Source organism: Salvelinus namaycush, chromosome 40 (assembly GCF_016432855.1).
Source record: "Salvelinus namaycush isolate Seneca chromosome 40, SaNama_1.0, whole genome shotgun sequence".
In the NCBI taxonomy this organism is placed as follows: Eukaryota; Metazoa; Chordata; class Actinopteri; order Salmoniformes; family Salmonidae; genus Salvelinus; species Salvelinus namaycush.
Window position 1 is genome coordinate 2336706 of NC_052346.1, and position 11638 is coordinate 2348343.

Here is an 11638-nt window from a genome sequence, read left to right on the forward strand (position 1 = left end):
GCCGGGGCTAGCAAGCTAGCAGAAGGGCCTTAGAGGGACGTCGCAACGGAGGAAGTCTGTTATAGCCTCCTCTTGCAGTTACGTCGAATAGACCAGTCGTGATGGAGTAGTAGGGTTCCGTGTATCAAAGGGGTTCAGTCCAATTGGCAAAATAGGTATAGTGGCCCAAGCAATTGGCCGATGGATCTCTTCAGCTAACAGTCCAATATGCTCTAGACAGCTAGCGGGTTGCGGTTAGCAGGCTAGCAGATGGGCATTCAGGGGACATTGCGACGGAGGGGCCTGTTGGAGAAAAAAAACCTTGGGCAGATTACGTCAGTAGTCCAGTCGTGATGGATAATCAGGGCTTCGTGTAGTAAAAGGGGTCCAAGCCAATTAGCAAAATAGGTATAGTGGCCCAAGAAATTGGCCGATGGACCTATTCAGCTAACAGTCCGATATGCTCTAGACAGCTAGCGGGCCGTGGCTAGCAGGCTAGCAGATGGGCATTCAGGGAACGTCGCGTCGTAGGACCCAGTTGAATAACCCCCTCGGGCAGATTACGTCGGTGTCCAGTCGTGAAGGAGCTCCGTACTGGCAGTAAAAGGGGTCCGGGCCAATTGGCAAAATAGGTATTGTAGAGTGGCTGATGGACCTTTTCAGCTACCCGGGAGATGGGCCTAGCATGGGCTAGCTTCAGGCTAATTGGTGCTTGCTTCAGGACAGAGGTGTTAGCCGGGAGTAGCCACTCGGATAGCAGCAAGCTAGCTGCGATGATCCAGGTGAAAAGGTTCAGAGCTTGTGATAGGAATCCGGGGATATGGGGAGAAAATAGGTCCGGTATGCTCTGGTTTGAATCGCATTGTGCAAATTGGCGAGAGTTTTCCGAGCTAAAGATTAGCTGATGACCTCTAGCAGTGGTTAGCTGACTACTAGCTAGTAGCAAGTTAGCTGGCTAGCTTCTGTTGGGGGATTCCGGTTCCGAAGTAAAGAAAAATACTTTCGAAAAAAGCAGATCCACATCACATTGGGTGAGGCGGGTTGCAGGAGAGTATTTTGAAGTTGAGGTTTAGAAAAATATATAAAAAGATATGCGAAGAAAAAGATATATACATGACAGGACGAGGACAAGGACAAATTCCTCATCAAACCACAGGGATTTAACCATTTTTACAGTGATTTTCTTAATGGCTGCATGCTTATTAGTAACTGGTATAAGCATTTTCATAAAGGTGTCAGGTGAGGCGTCTGGTTGCTCCTCATTACACACCAAAGACCAACATATGTTCAACAACATAGGAATCACTACAAAACGTATTGTATTACCTCTTATACACTATTAGGCCCAGCTATTGGAACTTCGGTTTTCCTAGTTGTGGCTACTATATTGTGATCACCACATCTGATGGATTTGTATACTGCTTTAAAGCACATTTTTTTGTATCGTGACGTGACTATCATTAATGTGATGACTGCTATTTATTGAATAATTACCTACTAATTACCTCCTCAATATGGAGTTTGGCTTTGACTCCCAGGAGCCACCACAGTTCGGTCATTAGAGCTGCCCAAAAATGGGTTCCTCTGTCACTGTCCACGGTTTCTCCTAACAGGCCGAAATGACTGAAAACTTGGTTGAGCAAAAGAACAGCCATGGTTTCCGCTGTGTCATTGGTTACGGGCAGGCACTCCACTTGTGAATGCGCAAGTCACTGTGAGGAGATACTTGTTGCCTCTTGCTGACCTGGCAACTGGGCCTACCCAGTCGTTCTGGATCGAGCTCTGTGAAGTGTTGCAAGGGTGCTCTATGAAGTGGCTTGGAGGGTTGAAACTGGCAGCAAACTAGACACCCCCTCACGTGTTGTGGCATGTCTTGTTCCATGTGAGGCCAGTGGGCCACCTGTCGCAATGTTTCACATGTAGCCTTGACCCCCCTATGGCCTCCACATGGCTCGTCGTGGGCATGAGCTATCATTATCCCCCTCTGTGTTTTAGGAACCACCTACCTTCGTGTGGCGTCGGTTTCTGAAACATAAACCAGTAGGTCATCTACAAGTGTGAGGTGCTGTTTAGTTGCGTACAGTGAACGCAAGCTGTGTGAGCCTGCCAAAGCCAGTTCGGACACTGGGTGATTGACAGGATCAGACCGGAAAGCCATCAGTGGCAAGGGACTCATCTTGGTGTTGCTTTGCTACCAGGTCACCATTTCTGAATGAATGAGTTAGCAACACATTATTATGTTCTGCGGTGCTACGTGTTACCATGGGCGCCTCAGTGATCATTGCTTCCCGAGTATCGAACACCCAAGGGGTGCCGTGAATTGCACCGGATTTCGCCATGCTGTCGGCATGGTCGTTGCCAAGTTTGTCACGACCAGGTGATTAGGAGTGTCCCTTGACTTTCTTCCAATGCACTTGTATGTCGTGTTTGGTTATGAGGTCGTTGCAAGCTAGAATGAGCTCTTTATTTTTCACTTCTTTGGCCACTCGAAGTAGTCTTTTGTTTCCAAAACGACAAGTGGCATAAGAAGTTGAGTCTGGCGTAGTTTGAGTTGGTGCAGATTGCCAGTTCTGACAAGTCATGTTTCACCGCTGTTTGCTGGCTGGTCTTGTTGCCTAGCTGAAATTGAACAGGTTTGCGCGGAATGTCATTGTGCCATACCAATCCCACCCCAGTTTGCAAGTGATCTAGATGACGGTAAGAACAGTCATCCACAAATGCCATCGGCATGCCAAGAGTGAGACTTGACAATCCATCAGCGGTACCAAACGATCAATTAAATCTATCCCAGTCAGCATCTGTTCAGTGTCGATGCACAGGGTGGATAAGTGACATGCTTTTGAAGTTCAGTTTTAGTAGGAGACCCTTGGATAGAGGCAAGATAGCTTGAGTGAATACTCAAAGTACCGTGTTGCAGCGTTCCGTTTTCAACGTTTGCTGGGTCCACTGCTCTTTTGAGATATGAGGGAAATAGTCGAACCCGACTCTATCAGCCCATCACAGGTCAAACAGTCCTCTAAGACTGCTTTAAGGTATGGCCTATTCGAGGAGGTTTTTCTCATCATATCCCCAACAAAGTGGATTGGGTTGGAAGAATGGAGCGGTTGGTTATCCTGTTATGGCTAGCGGAACCCCTCGACAACATCCGCTGGAACGGCAGAGCGCGAAATTCTTTTTTTTTTTTTTTTATGTTTTACTTTCATACATTCACAAGTGCAATACACCAAATTAAAGCTTAGCTTCTTGTTAATCTAGCCATCGTGTCAGATTTCAAAAAACCGAACTTAACTTGCATATCCTTAAAACTGCCTGCTACTCAGGCCCAGAAGCTAGGATATGCATATAATTGGTCGATTTGGATAGAAAACACTCTAAAGTTTCTAAAACTGTTAAAATAATGTCTGTGAGTATAACAGAACTGAAATGGCAGGCGAAACCCCGAGGACAAACCACCCCCCCCAAAAAAAATCATCCTACCACTGATTTCAATGGCTGGCACTTTTATAATAGGGCGAAATCGTGCCCGATTGCAGTTCCTAGGTCTTCCACTAGATGTCAACAGTCTTTAGAAAGAGTTTCAGGCTGGTTTTTGGAAAAATGAGCCAGATATTGAAGTTTTTTAGGTGGCTCCTATTTTGGCTGTAGTGTTTCCAAGTGCGTGAATGAGAGCGCGTTCTTTGGTATTTTTCTCCGGTAAAGACAATTTTTTGGGATATAAAGAAGGACTTGATCGAACAAAAGGACCATTTGTAATGTAACTGGGACCTTTTGGAGTCTTCAAAGGTAAGGCATATATTATATCGCTATTTCTGACTTTCGTGTCGCAACTCCCTGGTTGAAAATGATTTGTTATGCATTTGTGTGCACATCCTCAGATATTCGCATGGTTTGCTTTCGCCGTAAAGCCTTTTTGAAATCTGACACGGCGGCTGGATTAACAACAGGTTAAGCTTTATTTTGATGTATTACACTTGTGATTTCATGAACGTTTAATATTTATAGTAATTTAATTTGAATTTGGCGCCATGCAATTTCACTGGAAGGTGTCGTTAGCGTCCCACTGATCCGCAAGAAGTTTTAATTCTTAACGCAAATGCTTTATACCCTCGGGTTAAAAGGGGACTTTTACGTCATGCTGATACGCTCTCTGGGTTCCCTGGGGCGTGGCTAATTAAGAGGCAAGGTATCACAATTTACTATAATCTTGTTAGAGAACTAAAATCACAATCTCATCGTCACAAGACCATTGTCTTTATCCTGCATATTTTCTACACAACGTGAAGGATGTTAACATGATATAGACAGTATGAAAATTATTCAAGTTACAATGTTTTCGTTGTAAAGTCTTCATGCAACTTTTAATGACATAACAAATTAGACCTTCATATTCCAAATTCCAACTGTCATCATTCCCAACACTCGGGTGTGGAAATATATTGTCCCAGTGTCTATTGTTTGATGTTGTAGTTTTTGGGCGGCAAACTCTTCATAAGGCACACAGACATTCCAATCACCCAAACTAGACCCCAAAAGGAATCATCTGCTGCCTATGGTTTACGATCAACGTGAGGTGTCATAAAACCCCCACATCAATCCCTCCCGCTCCCTCTGCGGGAGAGATGGGGCTCTGGAGAGCTGATCCACTGTAACCTGATCCTTGGATCCTCACAGGAGAGTCATGACACCTGGTAGGTTGATTGATAACCTGAACCAGGTTGCAGGCATTGGTTACGGTTTGAAGCTTTTTCTTGAGTTGGCAGCTTGATGAAAGACAGTTAATATTTAAATCACCCAGAAAATGTACCTCTGTTGATATCACATACATTATCAAGCACATACTGACTTAGGACTTGGTGGTCTATAGCAGCTTCCCACAGGGCTTTCTCTCCGTTTCTCCCATCTTAGCAGACTACCTGTTCAGCAGCTTTGGCCTGGGGGCGGTTGTGATGTGGCTCAGCCCGAGTTATATCACCTTGATGTGTGTCTGATGCCTGTATAACTTGTTGAGTGACAATACTCTCTCCATCCAGGATAATCCCTGTTCAGTGGCCTTGGGCTCGGGTCTGTGGATGGCCTGGGTTATATTAATATGTTGTGTGTCACTTACTCTTTCTCTGTAACTCGTTGAGTGACAGTACTCTCTCTCTGTCCGGCCTCCATCCAGCAGACTCCCTGTTCAGCGGCCTGGGGCTGGGGCCTGTCGTGGGCCTGGGCCTGGTCGGCCTCCTCCTGGTCCTCGTGGTGGTGGACGTCAGCTGCTACTTCCTGCGCCAGTGCGGCCTGCTCATGTGTATCACGCGCAAGCTCTGCAGCAAGAAGACGGCCACCAGCGGCAAGAGCAAGGAGATGGAGGAGGGCAAGGCCGCCTACCTGTGAGTGGACCTTTGACCTTTGAACTGCGAAGACTGACCTTGTGTTATAGAATGTGTGATGTGACATAGTCAGTCAGGCAGTTAGTCGCAAGCTATTGTTCACTCGCTCACTCACACACTTGCTTACTCACTCACTCCCTCAATTCTTTCTACTCCCTTTTCTCTCATACGTTCTGATCTGGAAGAATTGGAAAGGTGAAAGTTAATCCTCCATTTGGTTTCAGACATTATTATTTTCAACTGTCCAAATTTAACATATAATTGCAGATGATGGAAAGTAAGCCAATTTAGACTATTGAGGCACACGTAAAGGCAGTTTATATCTCACCCGGTCACTCCCCACTGTCAAAATATGTAAATCACTCATTGAATCATTTAATGCTCACTATGCAGAAATATACTTGGTACAGTTTGTTTTTTCATGTGAACTTGTATGTGGTATGTTTGGTGTGTACGCACGCACTTGTGTGTTTGTACGTGCGCGCATGTGTGTCCATATGTTCGTTTGTGGCGTGTGTGCACATACGTGTGTACGTGAAGAAATCTGTATGTGTGATCGTGCGGAATAATACAAGACTATGTGTTTGTTCGGAGTGTCTAAGTCCAGGTACAGTGTGTGCTTATCTGTGTTCAGGCTTCACTGAGCATGCCATTACAAAACCACAGCTATTACTATTTACCTCCACTTTCATTCCCATGAAACTGGAGTTTAATTTGAAACAGCATGAATAATGAATAAACGCAAGATAGGACTGATGACTCTAGCACGGCAGAATGGATGTAGAGTGAGAGTGAAAGAGCGATAGAGATAGGGAAAGATGGAAAGAGAGAGAGAGGGGTTGGGTAGAACGAGAGATAAAGAGAGTGAAAGAGGAATAAAGTGGAGAGAGGGATATAGGGAGAAAGATGGAGTGGGAGAGTTGTCAGTGTGTCTCTCCAAGCCGAGGCAAGGGAAGGGAAGAGCCTAACAAGACAGCGTGTAGCTAGACTGACATTGTGCTGAGTCACAGGGAGGTGTAATGGAGTCTGCAGTCTGCGTGTGTGTGCGTGCGTGCGTGCGACTGTCTGGTCGGTGGGCGGGTGCGTGCGTGCGACTGTCTGGTCAGTGGGTGGGTGGGCGATATCTTCCTGCTGAGACTGCAGACTGCCTCTGACTCAGGCCTGTCTACACATCTGAGGGATTTGGATTAATGGAAAGTTTCAGATGCTAATTCAGGTCCACCACGGTGCTTAAGTGGTGCTAAAATGGGATTCTAAGTCGTAGAGATGTGTTGAATGTTCTGTAGGATTGTATAAGTTATGTAAGACACTTACATGTAAATGGTCCACCTTCTCATGACAGTAAGTGGTGAATGGAAAGAGTTGATAGTCAAATTTGGATAGTCAAATTTGATTCTGATGGAGTTGACTTGTGTAGGGTTGTGCTACGTAATTCGTGTATGGTTGTGCTGGTCATGTCTATGACGCGAAGCATACAGCGTGTTTTACCAGTTTGCTTTGGGCAGCATCTCATTCCAAAAAGTTGTTCCCTTCCTTGCAGCCTTGCTAGATCTGATTTTAAAATGGGTGTAAGCAAAATAGAAGAAACTAGCTAGAGCTACTGCTTACACCAACTCAATTGTCTCAGATCTGCAGAGGGGTTGAACAAGGGCAGAGGGAAAGGGACAAGAACCAGCCCGTATTTGTTCCCACACAATAGCGGCCCACTTTATATTTCCAAAAGAATCACATTATCATTAAATAATTTGATTAAATTAAAATAACTTTAATTCACTGGCTAATTAACTATTCATTGATTTCAGGAATGCATGCTTTCAGCATTTTTAGGTGACTAAGCATACAAATGTGCGTTAGCAATGTATAATTATTTAATTGCATATTTGTTGTGTTTTTCCCTGCCATAATTCATTTTGTATTGAGCAAGGACGTGCGTATGTGGAAAAGGTGTTAATAAACGGCTTGTGTCCTTTTTAATAGATTCACATTGTGTTTCTATACAAACAAAATACATTCCTAATCATAATCATTTATTTAGCTTATATAGTGCTTTTCAGTACAAATTTTTTTTATCTCAAAGTGCTTAAAAAGCTAAATAAACAAGCACTGCATTGTAAAAACAAATGAACACACGTCCAAATAGAGAGATATCTATTTGGGGACATAATATTACTATGAATAACATTAGGATAGAATAAATTAAACATGATTGATTAACCCATTTCTGTCTTCTACCGAGATAAATGTACAAGTCATCTCCTATACTTAATTAATGTTTAGCATTTTAAGCACTGTACACTTTTCACTAAGTGGCAAATATAGTGGCAAAGTAACTGACTTTTTTTTTTTAGGTTTGTAAGATTACTTCTGCATCTTGGAGGAAATAGTAATTGAGTTATCTTTGGCTTAGGACTGTTGTCTTATGTTATAGGTTATAATAGGATATGTAAGGTCTGGCGGGACTTGAGCACTGCACTTTTGCTTCGTAAAAGGTATGGTTTATATGTGTTTCCTACATGCTGTTTGGACTCGTTTTGCCCTTGTGTTTAAAGCAGGGTTCTCCAACTACAAGCCCGTAGGCCAAATGCGGCCCGCAAGCTGCTTTAATGTGGATGGTACTTGTCAATTGTCTCTACACGTTTATGTTCGGCCTTCTCAGACTGTTTGAGGACTGAACCTTACGCTGGGCATACACTACACCCTTCTAAAATCTTAACTTGGACGTTCGCCGATTTCCTTGTCCCAAATATTTAATTCTGTTCATCCTCAACCCCAGGTTGCTCACATTACACAATGATTCCCTATTTGATCTTGCCCTGAGTTTCTCGGTTGTCATAGTAAAAAAATGCTGACACGCAAACAGTGAACTGGTCTATTAGTGTGCACATTATTATGTGCAGAATTTTTTTTTTTTTGAAGAGACCGAGGAGCAGAATATGGACTTAATTTTATATTATCATTATTATTTCATATGATCTTTTTGGTTTCTATCATGGTAGCATGCAGATGTAATATTGGTGCCCCAGGTGGGTGGAGATTTCACTTAAGGACCAATGGAATGGTCTAAAATAAGCAAACTCCGCTCATCCGGGTCACCGGGCCATGTAAAACGAACTTGCCCATTGAAAAGGCCTCTCTCCCATCACCTCAGTCCACACGGTGTGTGTTGCTGTTGCTTTCTTCTTCGCCATCATTGTTGGTCTCACATGCTGAGCACTCATTGGCTATTGTCAGCAGTCCTTGCCCAATTGCGTCGTAGCACTGCACATACTACAAGATGTAAGACCAAAAAGTCAGATAATTCTCGGGCAACCGACAGGGGTCTGGAGAACTGAACAGCCATCATCGGTGTGTCCTTGACTCGCTCAAACTTCGTGAGTCCCAACGTACTAATCCTAGCCCTAGTTCATAGGATTTCACCCCGATCATGGAAATTTGTCTGGGACGGCAAAAATGTGGCGAATTTGTGGCAAAAAAAAATGAGTAGCGTATGCCCGGCATAATGGACTTTTCAGGCTTATTATAGGACATCGGCCCCCTCAGAGTCACTACTGTGGAGCTTAACACCCAAACCCCCTGAGATAGGAAGTAGTTGAACCCAGGGCCAGTCAGGTTCCCCCGACTCAGCCCAATCCAATCCCTTTGGATTGTCAGCAAGCCCCAAAGCACTGGTGTGGATAGCCTTATTGGCGAGATTAACATTGTCGGAGGAAGGAGCAAGCGAGGGAACGAGAGAGACTTCCCCACTGTGCTTTGGTGTCACTTGGAGAGACTGTAGATTACAGGCAGGCACACTGAGATATCTCCTCCGCCTTCTGTGTGAGGGTTAAGTATACAGGGTTGCATGGAGACATGGCCGCTGGAGATATCATAGAAGTAAAGGAGAAACGAGAACAGGAAAGCGCTGCTTCTGTCTGCTTTGTGTCACAGATGGATTTGCTGAAGTATGTGTGTGTGTGTGTGTGTGTGTGTGTGTGTGTGTGTGTGTGTGTGTGTGTGTGTGTGTGTGTGTGTGTGTGTGTGTGTGTGTGTGTGTGTAACTGTGTGTGCACGCACGTGCATGCTCATGCCTGTGTGTGTTTGTGCGTAGGGGCGATGGGTCCAAGGATCCTATCGTTGAGATGAGAACGGAAGAGGAGAGAATAACTAACCACGATGGGAGTCCAGTGCACGAACCCAACGAGACTACACCTCTCACAGAGCCAGAGTAAGGAACCAGAACCACTAGGGTTCTAAGGCCCTGTCCACCCTAATGCTGCGTTTAGATGGTACGAGGTAGACGGCAAACCGGATGTCATTGTTTTCAATTGTTTTCAATGACAGCACAACGGTAAATGCCGTTGAGGCAGGTGGTGAATGCCGTCAGTAGCCACGGTAGAAGGGACTTGCCCCCAGAGTTCAAATATTTTGACTTTTGCCGTAGCGTTTTCTACCGGATGTTAATTTGCACTTATTGTTTACTGAAATCACCATAGCAACGCATACTGTCGTGTTGGCTTGCTTTTTACGTCACCTTCTTTCTTGTGTTCTTGTCCAGCTATGCTCACTGGTATGATGTTTTTGTTGTGTCCCTCGTCTAAACGTAGCATAATGTAACTCCAACCTAACCCAAATATGCAGCCCTATTAGTAGTAGAAAAGGGCACTTTAGCTGAAGTTGACAGTAAGCATAAGGAGTTGGTGTTTTAGTGTGTTTTCTAGGTCTTGGCTTATGGTGTTGGCCTTGCACTCGCTTAACTGATATCATTTATGGACATGGTTATAGGTTGTAGTAGTGGACTGGACATATAGTGGTGGAAATGTGCTTTAGTATGAAAGACTATGGTGAATTCAGGCCACATCCGTGTCCAGTCAGTCAAGAGCCTTCTACAGTACATGGTTCAACAGCCAGGGGCCAAAGGTCAAAGTTTAGTCCATCTTAAACCAGGCCTCTTCAACCCAAGGGTGTCGATGGGATCGTTGAACGCTACTGGATTTGATAATTGTAGTGTTGTCTTTAATTGACTGAGCTTGTATGAGTACTGTAAATGAATCAGGTGTAGATTGTTCTTTGTTGTATTTCCGGCATTATAGATGAGGGATTGTTTTTGTTACGTCATTTTTTTGTTTGTGTATTTTTTATGTATGTTCAGTAAGTGAATTGAGTGCTGTTGAAACTGTTGATATTGTAAACCACTATATTAATATATTGATCAAGTAAATGTATTAACTGGACAGTCAGTCAGGTGGTGTTAACTTTGAATGTATTACGTGCATTGAGTAGCAGTAGAGGACCGCTACTTATGCGTCATTCTCCATCGTGTTCACTCTATGCTGCCATGGAAACTACCACTCATCCCACCTCTTATAGTTCGCCAATAAGGATGCATGCTCTGTATGCGTGTATGTAGATGCATTATCTAAATGTCATATCAAAATGTATACGTTTCACAGGGTGATTAAGTCCTTTCACGTTCCACATTTCTATGTATTGAATGTTTATGAGTGTCTTCTCTGTACTGTTACTGTAGTTAACAATGAACAGCCATGGTCATGAGTGAGACGTGGGTTGAGTGAAATGTGTAGTTATATTTAACCCTTTCATCTGAGGTCTCTCACTCAGACGTGTCTGTCTCCTTTGTCTCGCTCCCACAGGAAGCTACCGCTGAAGGAGGAGAACGGGAAGGAGACGCTCAAGCCCGACATGATCGAGATCAAAGTGCACAGTGACAACAGCATCCACACAAAGCAGGACGACAGTAAAGCATAAAATGTGTGTGCCCTCTCGCCCCTCGCCGCAAACGAGAACATTTCAGAGCATCCTACCCTGAGACCAAAACACAGAATAAACACGACACATAAAAAAATATGATGATATCTCTTATATGTCCATAAGGGCCCAGAGAAAAACGAAAAGTGTGTGTAAATACAAATAAGAGAGAGGAAGACCCCAACAACAAGTGTTTTTATGTGACTAATCAATGATGTTGTTTCTATCCAAGATGGCTCCAGTTGAAGACACTTCGTGTTGATCAGTGATTGTAATATTGTTTCATTTTTTTCCTCTGACTTTGGTTTTGTTGTTGTTTTTTATGCCTTGGCCGTTGCTTATCCGTTGCTTTAATTTATTTTCCTTCCCCCTCTTATTCAATCCCCATTTGCAAAAACACACCCGATCCTACACACATACATACACACACGAGCACATACACACCAAAGCGCTCTGTCTTAAGGATAAGTACCGCCACTATCGACTCCCACTCAAGTCTGCTGTGCCTGGTAAAAAGATCTCCTACAGTAGCATTTACAGAG

The 11638-nt window shown here is 44.0% G+C and overlaps 1 protein-coding gene across 1 annotated transcript in view; it reads left to right on the forward strand.

Moving 5' to 3' along the window:
* LOC120033168 (neural cell adhesion molecule 2-like) overlaps positions 1–11162 on the forward strand; it is a 171590-nt gene extending 160428 nt beyond the window's left edge. Inside the window, exons 16-18 of the mRNA XM_038979452.1 lie at positions 5144–5351; positions 9439–9555; positions 10982–11162. Coding sequence (XP_038835380.1) covers positions 5144–5351; positions 9439–9555; positions 10982–11096 — 440 coding nt within the window. The 3' untranslated portion in view covers positions 11097–11162. The remainder of the gene's footprint in view (positions 1–5143; positions 5352–9438; positions 9556–10981) is intronic.
* The last annotated feature ends 476 nt before the right edge of the window (positions 11163–11638 follow it).